This window comes from Macrobrachium rosenbergii, chromosome 52 (assembly GCF_040412425.1).
Source record: "Macrobrachium rosenbergii isolate ZJJX-2024 chromosome 52, ASM4041242v1, whole genome shotgun sequence".
Taxonomy (NCBI): domain Eukaryota; kingdom Metazoa; phylum Arthropoda; class Malacostraca; order Decapoda; family Palaemonidae; genus Macrobrachium; species Macrobrachium rosenbergii.
Window position 1 is genome coordinate 10,060,763 of NC_089792.1, and position 18,860 is coordinate 10,079,622.

General features: G+C 35.7%; 1 protein-coding gene across 5 annotated transcripts in view; it reads right to left on the minus strand.

Moving 5' to 3' along the window:
- LOC136833675 (zinc finger C2HC domain-containing protein 1C-like) overlaps positions 1-18,860 on the minus strand; it is a 183,544-nt gene that overhangs the window by 16,777 nt on the left and 147,907 nt on the right. For all 5 annotated transcript variants that reach the window (XM_067095847.1, XM_067095846.1, XM_067095845.1 and 2 more), the window contains one exon: positions 13,851-14,738. In XM_067095847.1, coding sequence (XP_066951948.1) covers positions 13,851-14,738 — 888 coding nt within the window. The remainder of the gene's footprint in view (positions 1-13,850; positions 14,739-18,860) is intronic.

Genomic DNA, 18,860 nt, shown 5'->3' on the forward strand with positions numbered 1-18,860 from the left:
CTGACTGGAAATTAAGCTTAACCTGTAAGGTCTCATTCGGATTTCGACAGCTAAAATTCGATACTTGCGTAGATATGCTCTCTGTTAGTGCTTTTTATTAGTTTTCTGTAAAAGAAAACTATTGTGCTGACTTTGTCTGTCCGCTCTCAGATCTTAAAAACTACTGACGCTAGAGGGCTGCAAATTTGTATATTGATCATCCACCCTCCAATCATCAAACATACCAAATTGCAGCCCTCTAGCCTTAGTAATTTTTATTGTATTTAAGGTTAAAGCTAACCATAATCGTGCATCTGTCAACGATATAGGATAGGCCACCGCCGAACCGTGGTTAAAGATTCATGGGCCTCGGCTCAAACAGCATAATACCGAGACCATCGAAAGATTAATCTATTTTCGATGGCCTTGATTATACACTGTACAGAAAACTCGATTGCGCCGGAGAAACTTCGGCGCATTTTTTACTTGTATTAATTGCTATTAATTTTATTGTTATGTTATCGTCTGGTGAAACAACTGTGCATCCGTAATTTGGCACAGTCGGGTAGAGCTACAGACCTTAAAATGAAGTCTAATAATTACAAAACCGTATTTTTGGTCCCGTAATTGCTGTATCTGTCAAGTTATGTAACTTTAAGTAAAAAATTACCCATTTACAAGCTTTCGTTTATGGGTCTTATAATCTTCAAAGAACTTCTCTTACTACGTAATAAATAACTGTAGACGAAACTCAGTCATTTTGTTTTTATTCTTGACACGAAGTTACAGGTCCGGGAACTTTTAATGATATTATTAGCCCTAGTTATGGAAGATGGTTGTTAATAAAAAGGGCACTTAAACCATCTCTCTCTCTCTCTCTCTCTCTCTCTCTCTCTCTCTCTCTCTCTCTCTCTCTCTCTCTCATCATCATCATCACCATCATAATCACCATATTACGGGGCTTTCGCAATATTCGGATAATTAGGATAAATCGAATGAATTATAACTATCCTTATCTTTCCCAACGGAAAATTTATCTTTTAATATTTCATCATGCAATGATTCACGTAAATATTACAAATACAGTTTTCATTAAAAAAAAAATATTATTCAAACTCAATAAAAAGTCTTTCACAGCAGAAAACATACTAAAATGAAATAAAGTTTTTCTGTGTGAAAGCACAAGATTGGCAAAATAAAAAAGAAAACAATATTTAAGAGAGTTTTTGAGGTCAATATGAAGACTGTATTCCGTCAAAAAAAGGATAGTTCCCTCATTGCCGTGATAGCAATGTCGCCTTTGTTGGGGGAAGAATTACATGTCCAAAGATTTAACAACGAAAAAAATGTTGTTTTATTTTTTAGTCTTATTTTTCAAAGGGAACAAGACAGAACTGTGCCGTTTCTAAACTGATTGCAATATTACGTGTAGCGTAAAAAAAAAAAAAAGGGGGCAGCATGTAAACCCCAGTTCTTTTGCCAGAAAAAAATATAAAGCCCAATTTTTTTTCCTTCAAGTCAATAAATATAATAAAGGAAATAATTCATCCCTTCTCTCTCTCTCTCTCTCTCTCTCTCTCTCTCTCTCTCTCCAAATCAAACACGAATCACCCACTAACAAGCCTATATTTAAAGAAACACAGACCGCCACAGTTATCCTCTCTCTCTCTCTCTCTCTCTCTCTCTCTCTCTCTCTCTCTCTCTCTCTCTCTCTCTCTCTCTCTCTCTCTCTCTCCTTCCCCCAAAATCAAACGTGAGTCACCCACTAATAAGCTTAGAATTAAAGGAACACAAAAAGACAGCCACAAATATCCTCTCTCTCTCTCTCTCTCTCTCTCTCTCTCTCTCTCTCTCTCTCTCTCTCTCTCTCTTTCCCCTGAATCAAACGCGGGTCACCCACTACTAAACTTATATTTAAAGGACCACAAAAAGACATTCACAGATATCCTACGCTGTCCCCATTTCTTTATTCCTCATCCTTGACGCAAGAAGGAACTGACAAGCATATCTACGACCTCCCCCACTGTAATCATTTTAGTATTTTCATTTTTAGTATTTACCACGGTCAACCGAACCGTGGAGTCCGGTAATTGCAAATTGCAAGGTGATATGATAGGCTGACTGACCAGTTCCTCCCCCACACAAGCAACGAAGGTTTTTTTTTTTTTTTGACGCTCGAACTGGGTGTCTTGGTGAGCTTTTATGCGTGTAAACAACACCTTTGAACGATTGCCCCTGACACGCGATGCTTTGTGTTTTGTGTGTGTGTGTGTGCGCGTGTGTGTGTGGTTTTTTTTTTTTTGTCAATAAAGTTTCATTATGAACTTTTATACTTGATCCACTTTTTAGACCCATACACATGAATTCTGAAATTATATAAAAAAGTGCTCGTAGTGTTATTTGAATTCGAAAATGCTGAATCTCTCTCTCTCTCTCTCTCTCTCTCTCTCTCTCTCTCTCTCTTGTAAACTTGATCAACGTTTTAGACTCAATCACACAAATTCCTAAAAAGAATTCGATAGCGTTACTTGAATTCGAAATGATGATCCTCTCTCTCTCTCTCTCTCTCTCTCTCTCTCTCTCTCTCTCTCTCTCTCTCTCTCTCTCTCTCTCTCCTTTTTGTTTCAGAACTACCCTTCTGAAATCTTTTCAGAAATTCGTTTCAATACCTATTCGCGTGGCTACATGTTGTCCTAAGCCTGAATCTTATAATCCATCCATCCAGAACTAAGAAATTTGAGAAAAAAAAAATGTTTCTTTCCAAATATTGTTATAAAGACAATTATGTTGCTTATCCGGCCTTCAGAAACTCACATTCAGAATTTCAGAGTATAATATAAAAAAAAAATTGCCTTGTGATTTCTCTGTCACGCAAAACATACCACGTGCCACTAGCTGTGATTTTAGTAACTCTCAGCTCTTTAACTTAATGTATGCATCTCTTTTTAGTCACTCGATTTTGTATAATGGAGTACAGTTCTGTCCACTCATGCAACACAAAATAATATGTTCTTTCAGCTTTGGATAGAGTTGAAGGTTGGAAATTGACGCGCAGTGAATTATTCTACTGCGTCTATCGTTTCCAGCAAAACGGCAAATCTGATTTTCTTTTTAATTTATTCGATCCTTTTTCATATCTCACGGCTTCTGATATGATAAGCTACCGGAAGATATTATAAAGTAAAGGTTGTATGTTGATAAAATGCACCAAACCATGGTAACAATATTTAAGCATTGAATGAGAATCATAACATTCTATCTGATTCCTGTGTTTAGCCAACAGTGACCCACGCTGTTGCAAGTCTAGAATCATAATAGTCGTCACTCGTCATCCTTGCTCTTAAGTTTATACTAGATACCGTTGAGGGTGAATGGTAACCGTGACGTCATTCAACTCACAACCAATCAACTAATCAATTGCTATACTTTGTTGGCAAAGCGAGATTCTCCCATGAAGTTGGAAAGCCAATGCAAAATTTGTAATTCCTTTTCGTGGTCCTTTCTATAAACTGCTCTCCTATTGGGAAACCAATGCAAAATTTGTAATTCTTCTATAAACTGCTCTCCTAGCATTCATTGTTTGAGATCATTTCTATAAAAATTGCTCAATAGTGGAGAAACCAGTCAAAATTTGTAATTCTCCTTTTGCTAATTTCTATAAATTGTTCATATAAAAACCAGGCAAAATGCTAATCCCTTTCTGCAAAACTTTACTCTCCTAGTGGGGAAACTAATGAAAATTTGAAGATAAACTATAAACTGCTCAACATTCATCGTTTGAGAGCACACAAAAAATAATCAATATAACTATCTCCCAGTGCTAACCTTCGCATAAGAATGCTATTAATTCTGCAATTTGCAAATTGCACGAAGATAAACATAACTACATAGTTTTCACATTTTCATTTTCTGTAACTGGAGGTGACTTTCAAAGACACTGAGAAGCTGAATGTGTTAAAGAAGTAACTACTAAACGCCTACTCAATATTATACTTCATACGTCACAACACCATTGTCCACTAGCGAAAGCCACTGTTCTCCCGCCATTTGTCATGTAAATCAAACATCAGATAAGCTGAATGAAAAACAAAGCTATTAACCAATTGACCTCGCAAATACGTCTGCTGTTCATCGATTCAGAGTGTGTGACAGAGAGCACGTGCACGCATTCTTATCATAAATCAGTCATAAGTCTTGAGTTGCCGTTCTTCAAATTATGAAGAAAATCAGCGCGTTTCAGACCAAGAATAGACCAAACATTTTGCTATCTAGACCTTCGATATTCTTCACCTTAACGGTCTAACGTGGCTGGAGGTCACGCGTTGCAAACAGCACACAATGCCATCGTTGCATTATGGTATGAATATTCATTTTACCAAAGTATGTGTTTTAATGTCCGTTTTCCTTTACTGCACTGCAAAGAAACTGGACACGTGTTTCTTACGTACAGGTTCTCAAGTGCGAAGTCTAGGTTCTGTTTTCGAATTCAAGGTTATCGAGTGTGCTTATCCAAGTTGGAATAAACACACACACACACACACACACACACACACACATATATATATATATATATATATATATATATATATAATACATATGTGTATATATACTATATATATATATATATATATATATATATATATATATATATATATATATATATATATATATATATATGGGACCTCTTGGTCAAGTTGTTATGACACTAGCTTCATCAGCGAGAGGGTTAGGGTTTGAACCTTTGTGAGGAAGAGCACTTTAGATATGCTCTGTCATATCCCACTGTATCTCTGTTGATTCAAGCATTAAATTGTACTGGATGGTTTAATAGAGTGTGGTGGGTCGCAGTTAAGACAGAAAAGGGTATGGGCCTGCAACCTCACCTTGAAAGAACTGCTGAAAACAGAAAGGTTAACAAACTCTCGAGCCACATTGTTTATATATATATATATATATATATATATATATATATATATATATATATATATATATATATATATATATATATATATATATATATATTGTGGTTTTATGCCATAAGATTATGTTGTTCAGGAATGGGGAGAAATTCTGAATAAGCAGAAGAAAATACTAATTGACAACTTGCAATACTTATTTATAATAATAATAATAATAATAATAATAATAATAATAATAATAATAATAATAATAATAATAATAATAATAATAATAATGCTATTGTTGTTGTTGTTGTGCCGCTGCTGAGAAATTCACAATATCGTGATGAACTGTTCTCTAATAAAAATCCACAATTATATACATAAATTGTATTAAAATGCTAAAGAAAAAAAATATTATTTATATAATTGTGGATCTTTATTACATCAATATTGTTATTACTATTGTTGATGTAGTTGTTTTTCTGTTCTTAAGGCTGGTCTCGGTTGTACAGAGGACAGAACAACCTTAAATTTTCAGATTACGCCAGAATATTGTGCTTTCAAGAAGTACTAATATGGTATGTCAAACAGCATACGGTAATTATTCCTTTCTTCGCAAAGATTGCTATTTAAACCAAATATCACAGATCACAATCTTCGACCTAACAGATAACTGATACTCGTCTTTGTAAAATAAACATTTCCCCCGTAGGGGACTACCGTCGTCTGTGCATCTCACGAGGTGCACTGTAGGCATAACTTAAGGTTCTTTGCAGCGTCCCTTCGGCCCCTAGCTGCTGCAACCCCCTTCATTCCTTTTACTGTACCCCCGTTCATATTCTCTTTCTTCCAGCTTGCTTTCCACTCTCTCTTAACAATTGTTTTAAAGTTTAGCTGCGAGGTTTTCCCCTGTTGCACCTTTCAAATCTTTTTACGATCAATTTCCTTTTCAGCGCTGAATGACCTCATAGGTCCCAGCGCTTGGCTTTTGGCCTAAGTATTATATCCTTCTAATTAACATTTCGAATACCACATGGACTTTAGAACTTCAATGCAAAAATATTCCTTCATTCATACACGCAGTTACAAAAGCACACTCTAAATGTAAACGATTTGACCGTGAAATTACGAGTTGAATAAAAAAGCAATGCAACAGGACCCTCTATCATGCAGCACTTCTTTTGCATTGACCATTGCTACGCAACCAGACGCTCAGGTAATGACGGGGTAATGTTTGACATTACTGCCTAATGAACCTGTTGATTATGTCTTTGAAGAGTAAGAGATTATCTTGATAAAAGATCACAATTAAGATGGCAGTCTTTAATTCACTAAACACACTTCAACTTTCTGTTTTTCGGGGGAGAATCTTCGCAAAAATATTCTCGGTTGGTATGAATGTCATTTTGAAAAGTACGAACACTATTCAGCAATCAAAAAAGAATACGCACAAGGTCCCAAGAGTATTTCCCACGAGAGAAAAGCACTCTCACAACCGCACGATTAAAGAGACAGGGGGAGAGAAACGAGCCCTCCCTAACTGCCGGGAATGAGAAACACTACTACCGAAATGATGTCCGAACACCTGCTGAGTTCATCACCCTCACTCCAGTGCGCATGTCAGAGAAATCACCTGTTTTCTTCGTGTCAGCCCCCATCAATGTGACTCTTGACCTAAATCAGACCTTGTATCGCTTTGTTTTTATTCTTTTTGTCGTTTTTTGGCCATAGAACTTTTAGGGGGGCAGGGGATGTAAAAAATTAGCGAATCGTTACTTTTTCTGACCGCGTTTTTGCGCAGGTGTTTGGGTGAATATGTCAAGGCTTTTTACATTATTTGGCTTTTTTACTTTTCGTGTACTTTTGCTTTATATACTACTTACTATTTTTTCTTTGTAATCCTTTATCTAATATTTTTCTTTAAGGTTGTTCCTTATTCGATTTTTTTAGTTAATTTTATTTCTCTCATATATACATGAATGCCTTATGGTATTAGTATAAACAATCCTTAATAATAAAGGCGGAAGTATGCTTAAGCACCCAGAAATTATTACAGGTGTGACATTAATACAAGACGATAAAATCTTCATGCTTAATTAAGCTTTCTTACATGAAAAGACTAAAGACACAACTGACAAAGATTTTGCAGAAGAATATAATGAAAATGACTTCATAATCTTTTATTTTCTTTTTGAGTGGTATTTAATAATAATAGCTTAGTTTTAACAAAATTATCGTATAATACTTCAAAAACTTGAACTTTATTTCACAAGATCAATTACAGATATTTTCAGTTGTTAGGTGATATTATCACAATGACATTATCGTCGGTTTTATGGTGCTTTTTTTTTTTGTGGATAACAACAACGAATCGTCTTTAATATTTTGATCACCGTTATTAGTTTTCTGTAAAAGAAACTAATGTGCAGGCTTTGTCTGTCCATCCGCACTTTTTCTGTCCGCACTCAAGTCTTAAAAACTACTGAGGCTAGAGGGCTGCAAACTAGTATGTTGGTCATTCACCCTCCAATCATCAAACATATCAAATTGCAGTCCTCTAGCCTCAGTAGTTTTCATCTTATTTAAGGTTAAAGTTAGCCATAATCGTACTTCTGGCACCGATATAGGTATCACCAACAAAGGCCACCACCGGACCTTGGCTGAGTTTCATGGGCCGTGGCTGAGGCCACCACCGGACCGTGGCTGAGTTTTATGGGCTGCATCTAAGAGTTTCATGAGCAGCGGCTGAAAGTTTCATACAGCATTATACGCTGTAGAGAAAACTCGATTGCGCCGAAGAAACTTCGGCGCATTTTTTACTTGTTTAATGTTCTGATGAATTTCATTTTTTGTGTGTTGTATGTTGTTTTCAATTCTAAAATCCCTTGTATTCGAAAGACTCATTCTTTCATAAGATATTTTTCACGAGTCAACTTCGGTTTGAACTCGACGAAATTCTATTTAATTTCCTTTTCCTTCCACGAGGTAGATTTCATTTCTAAATCAGTTTAATTAAGTTGATTCTTTTGGCTCAGTCAACATTTTTTTTTTTTTAGGTTCTGTTTACATGGAGTAAATACCATATATTTTCTTTTGTGCATTCTATGTCAATATACAGTAATATACTGGTAAAGCAAAAAGCGTTGCCATAAGATATTTTAAAATTAATTTACATATAGTTATAATATATATATATATATATATATATATATATATATATATATATATATATGCATATATGCATATATGTATACAGGTATATATATATATATGTATAATATATATATATATATATATATATATATATATATATATATATATATATATTTATATATAAATATATATATATAAAACATATACATGTACATATATATATATATATATATATATATATATATATATATATATATATATATATATATATATATATATATTTATATATATATATAAATAATATATCTATATAATATATAAATGTATATATATAAAATATATATACTTATATATATATATATATATATATATATATATATATATATATATATATATATAAATAAATAATATATATATAACATATAAATGTACATATATAAAATATATATACTTATATATATACACATATATAAATAAATACATACATATGCATATACATACACACGCTTGTAAATGCAAGTAGATTCCTTCTGTATTATAAAAGATTCATGTCCTCTCTCTCTCTCTCTCTCTCTCTCTCTCTCTCTCTCTCTCTCCCCCCCACCCCAGGCAAACCGCGAACGCCAAGCGGCTGTTGTTGACTCTATCTCTATAGTAACGTCCGTTTCAGCCGGTGCTTTAAGGTTTTCTGTTTGTCTGTCCGTTGCTGCGTCAGCAATTACCTTCGTTCTGAGTCTCAAGGCTAAAGGGACCTTTAAGGGATATATATATATATACTGTATATATATATATATATATATATATATATATATATATATATATATATATATATATATATATATATATATATATATATATATATTTACATTCTTTACTATTGTGCAAAATGTCTTTTAAATTTGGCAGAGAACTTACGGACGGCTGTAGAATATTATGCATATTTATGTATCTGTCTTTATTCATACGCTTGCATAGTATGTGCTATGCACTACGTATGTATATATGTATAAGTTTCATTTAAGAGATAGTGAATTCCAAGAGAAAATGTAACAGCTATCTGTGCCTTCATCATTTGAAATAAAAGTAGAATAACGCTTAAAACAAATAAACAAAAGAATTCGCATTTATAAACATGCGAAAGCCTCATATCCGGCAAGTATACTTAATAGCTCCGAACCTCGTACCCCAAATGACCACTATATGTACTGTAAACATTTATATATACATATATATATATATATATATATATATATATATATATATATATATATATATATATATATATATATGTATATATATATATATATATATATATATGTGTTTTATATAATGTTGTTAATTCTCAATACTCACTTCATTTCATGACCTCTTCTTGTAATAATATCTGAGTCATTCGCCCGTACATTTTTCATCCAGAGCGCAGGCCACTTACAACTAAGTAAAGCTCTTATTAATCACTATATCATCTATTTGTTATTTTTCTCTCTTATTCTTCTCTCTTTTACTTAACTTATTCAAAACCTTCGTCCTCTCTTTCTCTTTCTACGTATAAAAATTCTTAAACGATTTGACTTTTTATGAGATGTCGATGCACTAGATTTTAGAGAGAGAGAGAGAGAGAGAGAGAGAGAGAGAGAGAGAGAGAGAGAGAAATTATACCCTAGCGGACTGAGGATTACCTCATCGAGGCCCTCCCGTTTGATGGTATGATGTATGTAATGACAGGGCAATGACCACTAATCTCTCTCTCTCTCTCTCTCTCTCTCTCTCTCTCCACCCTATCTGCTACGCACAATGGTCATTTAACAACCAGGTACATAATCTTATATTCGTCCCTTTCTATTTAGTTCGTGAATCGAACGCGGATCGTTCAGTTGTGAGCTAGACGGACTACAAGAGAGAGAGAGAGAGAGTATGAATGAGAGAGGCAATGACCAGAAGAGAGAGAGAGAGAGAGAGAGATTTTAAAATCAGGCATTGAACAACCGGGTATATAATCTTATATTCATCCTTCTTTTTGTTAGTTCGTGAATCGAACGCGGATCGTTCAGTTGTGAGCTAGACGGACTACAAGAGAGAGAGAGAGAGAGAGAGAGAGAGAGAGAGAGAGAGAGAGAGAGAGAGAGAGAGAGTCAGATGCCCTTGGATAAAATCAGACTTTAACAACCAGGTTTACAATCTTGTATTCGTCCCTCTTTTTTTTAGTTCGCTAATCGAACACGGATCGTTCAGTTGTGAGCTAGACGAACTACAAGAGAGAGAGAGAGAGAGAGAGAGAGAGAGAGAGAGAGAGAGAGATGCCCTTGGATGAAATCAGACTCTGATATTAGTGCCGAGAGACATATTGAGCGAGGATCGTATCTGAAAAATTGATGTTGACACTTTACAGGAGAAGGTCAGTCACTTTTCTTTTTATTCTTTTGTAGTTGACCCACTCTTGGATGGAGGGTGCCATTACAAAGGTGTATTGATTTTGCTATAACCCCTTTATCAATCCATCTCCTTATATTATCACCTTGGTCATTTTTCGATCAAAGTAGACATCTCATATTTTTTGATGTTATATCAACTTGCTCCCATAACCACCTCTCTCTCTCTCTCTCTCTCTCTCTCTCTCTCTCTCTCTCTTTTGAGAACATTCTTCGATGAATAGAAAGTTTAGACATTTTGCCATTATTTTATCAGACTTTCATTATCTCTCTCTCTCTCTCTCTCTCAGAGGACATTCTTCAATGAATAGAAAATTTAAATATTTTGCCATTATTTTATCAGACTTTCATTATCGTGGTGACTGCATTTGCAATCCTTGCTGTTGCTATACTGACAGTGAAAAGCAGCCAAACTTCCCGTCTGTTAATTGATACCAAGAAATCATATCAAGAAAAAAAATGCGATTTTTATAGCCTGTGATCGTCAAATGAACGCCTTTTCAGTGTCTTTGATTAAAAGTGTGTGAAGGATTATTAAAAGTAGGAAAAATAAAAACAGATCCGACGAAAGCCGTAGGCCTGCTTTTCAGAGGACCGCTACAGAAATCATAATAGAACGAATTATCATATGAATTTCTAAGACTAGCAGCCGTAGCAGGAACCCCGAAATTGCTTATCTTCATAGAGTGGTCTTGACGTTGTTCCCTGTTACCTTAGAGGTAATGGAACTCTCCAGTTTAATAGAACATGGGCCAAAAGACTACCTGTAGAAGGAAGCTAAGGAGTCCTGTCTTTTGCCGATAGAATGGGCTAAGGTTATGATCAGTGGTTATGGACGAAATCTTTTCAAACTGTTTCACATAGGTACGAACTGGACTGAAATTCCACTTCAGTAATAAAGAGGTGGGCCAAAGTTACGATTTTTTTTTAAATATCTTTTTACTTGGGAGCTATAGCAGTTCTAAGTAAGATAATTATTATGCAGTTCAAAGCCCAGAATATTGACGTAACTTTGTATATTTATATTTGCATTTAGCCATACATTTCTGAAAGTGAAAACTCTAAAGCTTGAACAATGTATGTTTTGTGTCTATGAAGATAACCTCTGCAGCCTCGGGTACGGTTAAATAGTCTTCCTACCAAAGATTATAATCAAGTTCCTCCTACACTGAAGAATCTTTCAGCCTCCTTATGTCTTTATCTCCCCATTTCATCGGCCACGGAATCGATCCATCAAAGCTCACCTTTACAATGTTACGTTTAAAGTACTCAGGCAGTCGTGACCTGCTTTCTTATCAAATTTTTAATAACGGGTCAGCTGGAGTAGAGTTGGTCGATAATCGAATTTGACCGCAGTTCGAACCTTTCAAAGCAATTATTAAGTTCCAAGAATGGAAATTATTTTTCTCTCTCTCTCTCTCTCTCTCTCTCTCTCTCTCTCTCTCTCTCTCTCTCTCTCGAAGAAGAAGAAGAAGAAGAAGAAGAAGAAGAAGAGGAAAATACGATTTCCTCAGTCGTTTATTTAATTAGGTTGAGTTCTCTCTCTCTCTCTCTCTCTCTCTCTCTCTCTCTCTCTCTCTCTCTCTCTCTCGAAGAAGAAGAAGAAGAAGAAGAAGAAGAAGAAGAAGTTACGATTTCCTCAGTCGTTTATCTAATTAGGTTGCGTTCTCTCTCTCTCTCTCTCTCTCTCTCTCTCTCTCTCTCTCTCTCTCTCTCTCTCTCTCTCTCTCTGAAATTTGAAAATGTTAAACGGTTTTGTAGAGGGCATTCGTAAGACTTTCATTGTCACAATACCGTCTTCTCGATCAAACAAAAGAGAGAGAGAGAGAGAGAGAGAGAGAGAGAGAGAGAGAGAGAGAGAGATTTAATTAAGAGTTATGGCCACGGAACGCCACGCCACTCACACCATGACTAGATTTGAATGTAAATTTAATGTAAAATCTAATGGAACCTTTCCAAAAGAAGCTCTTCAGCCCGGAAGTATTCCGCGATATTTGCACAAACCCGAAGGGAAGCGATGACAGTGTCCAACCGATCTTGTCTGTTAAGAGTTACAATGTTTGTAAGATCTCCTAGCAGCGCCGTTATCTAAGTAAGGCTTTGACGTAAACGTAGTGGCCTAGGGGATTGGGATGGTGGGTAGGAGGGTAGGCTACGAGACTAGGAGAAGAGGGAGGGGGTATGGAGAGAGAGAGAGAGAGAGAGAGGGAGAGGGGGAGAGGTATAGCCGGCTCAAGCAAGGATAGGATTGATTGTTTTTATTGATTCGAGACAACAAAGTGGAAAAGTTTTCGGTAGTAAAAACGAGATGGAATTGAATATGAGATTAATTCATGAGCTCTTTTTCGGTTTGTCATGTTTAAGAATGAGCAGGCAGCAATTTCTGTTTTTGTTTACTTAACAAGGCACCGTGTCACTTTTAAGCAATGTTATCAATTTTCAGGGGTTCTTAAAAACATGTTCATATACAGTAGTACTGTGTGTGTGTATATATATATATATATATATATATATATATATATATATATATATATATATATATATATATATATATATATAATCATAAGCTAAACGTCCTTTAATAATTCATCTACCTCATATATATTTTCATATATATTTTAGTTGATAATAAGTCCACCGTCCCGTGGGGTCAGACCCAGCGACGGACGAGGAATCAGGACTACAGTGACACACTAACCAGTCGGCCACAGTATCAACTAAAAATTCCTTCGGTAAATATATATGAAAATATATGACTTCAAAATTGGATATTAAAGGACGTTTGTAGCTTTCTGATTGTATATGAATCACGGTGATGTGATAAATAGTCATATATATATATATATATATATATATATATATATATATATATATATATATATATATATATGATATGTTGTTTATGAAAAAATTGTGAATACTTGAGTCAACAGGATACTGTCAATGCATTTTTCATAATTTATGAAAATTTCGTAGTCTGGAACAATTCAGTTACAGTTGTGAAGCTTAACCAAACTGCAGATAATCTAAGGTGTTGGAGATCAAGCCTTTTTCCTGTAGAAAAGCTTGAACTAACCAATGATTCTATCAGGTAGGGAAGAAAGATCCAGGCAGTAAGAATTCACATGACTTAAATATCTACAGATTATTTGGTAATGAATGAATCATCTGTAAAGAGCTGTGAGGAGGCCCTCGATAAAACTACCCTTCTGATAACCAATTCACATCAAGTGGAAAGTGAATAAGATTAATTAAAGAATAAACCAACACGCTGTAAATGCCACAAGCGAAATATCTTAACCTACTCACATATACTGGAAAGTAAATAAGATTAATGAAAGATTAGACTGTTTCATTGCAGGGCCACAAGACGAATGCCTAGACCTACCTCCGGTTTGGGAGAATCGTGAGCGGCCTCATCGTCATTATTTTCGGGTTCCGTCGGCGGTTGCCGAGCCGCCTGTCTAGGAGGTCGCTGCGGAGGCTGTCGAACCGGAGGCCTCGGCTGCACAGCGCGCTTCTGTGCCGGAGTTCTTCCTGAGTCTGCTTCGTCGGTGGTTCTGCGAAGTCCCGGTGGCGGACCACTTCGGGCCGGCGAACCATTCGATTGTGGGGAGGGGGAAGGACCGCGGGAGGCGTTGTTGCGGAAGCCGAATCTGTTGCCGTTCATGTGTGATGGCGAAGGCGCTGGCGAAGGGTCCCGAGAGGGTCCTCTGCTGTAGCCGCCGCTGCTGCCGCTGCTGCCGCGACCGTTGTAGTTTTGGTTGGCATCGAGGAGAGAGGAGGTGGATTTGTGGTGGGCGGGGACGCGCTGTTGTGGGGGGCGTAGGCCTAGTCTGCCTGGGGAACGGGGGTCGTTGTAGTTGTTGTTATTTTTCTGTAGTGTTGCGTGGCTCTGTGATCTCTTCATGGCTGACGAATCGAAGTTCTGATAAGCTCTGTCCATGCTCACGCCCCTGTTGTTTCTGACGAGTCCTTTGGGTTTTGGAGGTTTTCCGCCGCCGCCCCCAGGTCCTCTGACAGGCTCTAATGGATAACTCTTGTCCCAGCCCACTGGACTGTGGTTGTATCCATTAGTCCTCCTTTCCTCAAACATTTTCCTCACCCTTCCTTGTCCTGCTCCTGAGGAGTTGAGAGAGGACAAAGTCGAGGAGAGACTAGACGCTGAGGTCTTCGTCACCCTCTGGATGGTGTTGTTCCTCTCTGCCTCCTGGCGGGCTGCCATCTGAAGCAGCCTTGATTCTTTCTCCACCATTAGCTGCTCCCTCAGTCGTGCCTGCAAGAGATAAAGGACTGTTAACTATCACAAAACGAGACTGTTAGTTAGAGATAGAATATAAAATTTAGGCCAAAGGCCAAGCACTGGCATCCATGAGGTCATTCAGCACTGAAACGGAAATTGACAGTAAGAAGGTTTGAAAGGTGTAACAGGAGGAAAACCTCTCGGTTGCACTATGAATCAACTGTTAGGAGAGGGTGGAAAGTAAGATGGAAGAAAGAATATATGAACGGAGTTACAGTAAAAGGAATGAAAGGGGTTGCAGCTAGGAGCCGAAGGGACGCTGCAAAGAACCTTCAGTAATGCCTGAGGTCACCCAAAGCAATAAAAAAAAAAAAAATTTTTATCAGAACAATTCTTAGTACTGATTCGTGTGCATTACTTTCTACAGCATAGGCTTTATTTTTATACTGCATACATTCAAGCAGACGTCCTTACTAACACGGCTGCTAAAGCTTGTTTTATGTAAAAACATTAAAGCAAAGTGAAAAAGGTACTTTGAACTAAAACATTACTGCCAAAAGCGCAAAATAAAACGTAATGAATGTAATAAAACCACAAATTCCAGAACGGATTCAATTTCACAAACATTTTCGTGACATCTCAATGGGAAGACGAGATGCCTTGAAATTGTATGAATTACATTATATTTCTTGAACTTACGGTTTTATTAAATCATAGAAACTATAGATAGATTTAACTGAAACAGACCCCGGGACTGTTTCAATAGGATTTTGCCAGTGTCATGCAGTAGTACCAGGATTTACAGTTTAATGGTATTCTTCATAGATTACCGTGAAGCTGATACATTCACCAAGATTCATATTTTTTAAAATGTAATTTACTACTCATACCTATTCAAACTGTTCACGACAAATATGAAATCACAATTTTTTTTTAGGTCTTATCATTACTTTTCATTCATATAAGAAGCTTATTTTCTCTAAAACACTTGTCCCCCTAAGGGTTAAGAGGTAATGCCATCAGTGCACCTCACTGTGGGGTGTTTGACTTGTTTTGGCCCTAGACAACATTTTAGCCTTTTACTCCCCCTTCATTTCCCGCCTTTGCTTCAGTCTTGCTGTCCATTAAACTATTACTGTATTTTGTTTCTCCCAGTTCCACCTTTAGAGGTACTTCATCTCGTCTTGCTCAAACCTTTAGTGAAACTTGCATTTTTAAATAAAAACAAAAATGTATTCGATCTTCGCCTTCTAATCAAGTCCAAAATCTTGAACAGGTTTATCCTCAGCATCTCTAACCTTAAAAGTCTCTGTATTATGTATTTTTTTTTTTTCAATGGAAACCTTGTCTTCAAATTTCTAAGTCAAAATCTTGACTTTACATTATTTCCAGGGTTTATGATCTTTTCCTGATGAAATGATCTTCCTCATGAAATGGCGAAAGATGCCATTACTTACAGCATTTATTAGGCTGAATTAGTGGTAAGACACAGCAATACACATATCATGTTCAGAGATCAATTCTAAAGGCAAGGCTAACGGAATGGTATCAACAGGGAAGCCCCTTGTGATAAGTGGATATCAAAGCACTTTTCTGCTTGTCGGAGGCTTTAGGCACGAGATGCTTGCCAGAACTAAGCGTCTGTATCGCAAAATTCTACAAGAGGCTGTAGTCCAGTTGAAATTACCAAAAAAAAATTAATCAAATGTAGAGTATGGGGTACCTTCTATTGCCATTTTGTCACAAAAGTTCATAGACAATCAGAATTTCACAAGTATGATAGTTGGATTAAGATGTGACTGTGTATATTGACAAGTTTTTTTTACTGTGTATCTGGTGATATAGCAATTGCACTTTACAGATTTAAAACATCTTAATCAAAACTTTTTTTTTTTTTTAATAAAAACTTATTCAAATGGCAACAATTTCATATTTTACAATGTATTCATTTCTATCCACTTTATCAGTTCCTAAATAGATTTGCTGCTTGTGCGGCGTTTAACATATAGTTATGACCGTCGCCTTTACTTTACGACGCGCTACTTAATAACGAATTTATTACGGAAATTAAATAATTACAAAATACATCATAACACCGAGTTGTTTCAGTGCAAGAACAGAATGAATAGTAGCAAACGCCTAGCAGAAGCGAAAGTTAACCGATATCTTTTCACCAGGATTCTGGTTGCACGTAAGATTACCAATATTATTATTATTATTATTATTATCATTATTATTATTATTATTATTATTATTAGAAATAAACACATCCAATAACGTGCGGAATATACCGCCCCTGTCTTTCACCAAAAGAGTCCTATGTTCGAACCCAAAGTGAGGAGAAAATTCATTATTATTATTATTATTATTATTATTATTATTATTATTATTATTATTATTATTGTTATTCACAACGAGTTTACGTAAATATAGAAAGTGAAAGAAAGACAATGAAAGTAAGAAAGGCACAGAATTAAACGCATATAATAACAATTAACATTGAACAGATTTTAATGCAAATTTGAACGTAAAAAAATCAAGAAAATAAATTGAAAATCTGTCATTAATATCAAAGAATCCTAAATAAAACTGAGGATATAATCGGAAATGTGAACTGAAAACAATTATAACGATGAATTGATAAATGAAAAAATAAACTTAAAAAAAGGCAAAAACGCCAGTTAATTCAAGTTACTGAGTGCACTCTCAAAAAGGGGAATTGAAATCAGTGAAAGGAAATCAAATACATTTCTGAGATGATCTAGCAGCCATAAGATGCAGAACAGACACTCAGATTAATTATCCAAAACTTAATTTAAATTAGGGGATGTTGAGTGCCCACAACTACCAAGCAATTAAAGGAATTATCCAATATATTGATGGTGGTTCTGCCATAAACTGAATATTTTAAGCCATGACTTTAAAATGGTGCATTTACGTTATCCCATATATATATATATATATATATATATATATATATATATATATATATATATATATATATATATATATATATATATATATATAATAGTATATATATATATATTATATATATTTTGTTATGAATGTATCACCTATTATATATCTTCTATAGGTTTTCATCATATATGCATATCAACATATTTATATATATATTGAATTATTCCTCTAACTATATAACATCTCTTCACTGACAAATATTCTTCAACATTCCGTTCTTTGTTTTTGGTTGCAATTGCCTCATTTTCTAATTAGACTTTAATTGTTTTTATTACTTATTTCTCCAACTTGCAAATTTCTTCGCTGACAAAGATTCTTCAACTCCCGATGAAACAGTTAGCACTCTTGTCTTCAGCTGCAAAAATTTGAGCATAATGGTCACGTCTTCCATTTGTTTTAAGGCCTATAAGCCATGAGGAAATATTCTAGTTCTTTGAATCTTCTGTGCTCTGAAAATATTGTTCCCAGTCTGGCCTTCAATAGTTGACTGGCATCAGAAACTGTTGGATGACAACGTGACAACCGTTAAATTTCTTATTCAAGGTCTGTGTATCAATCTCTGGCACCGATTTTTTATTAGCTCATAACGCATTGATAAACATTTTCATAATTCTGATCTCGCCCCGCATTCAGATTTTCCAAGGCTTTACGATCCACTCCCGTAAGGGGGTAGTGACGTCAGTGCACCTAACGCTGTGCAGTATACATGGGCATTACTAAAGGCTCTTTGCAGCGTCCCTTCGGCCCCTCGCTGCAACCCCTTTCATTCCTCTTATTGTACCTCTGTTCATATTCACTTTCTTCCACCTTACTTTCCACACAATTGTTCCGTAGTGCAACTGCGAGGTTTTCCTCCTGTTGCACCTTTAAAGCCCTTCGATTGTCAGTTTCCGTTTCAGCCCTGAATGACCTCATAGGTCCCAGCGCTTGGCTTTGGGCCAAAACTCCTGTTCCATATTCCTATACGATCCACGACACAGTACTGGAAATGCAGTTAATTCAAAAAATCTTAAGTTTTCTTTTGTGAGGTTCAGCACCACACAATTTATATAGAATTTTAGTTTAAGTTGGAACCAAATCCTGGAATGATTCTTAGTCATGTAGTTAAATGGCTGGAATTTTATAAGTTCAAACTGAGTACAAGTTTTTTTTTTTTTTTTTTGACCAGACTGACTT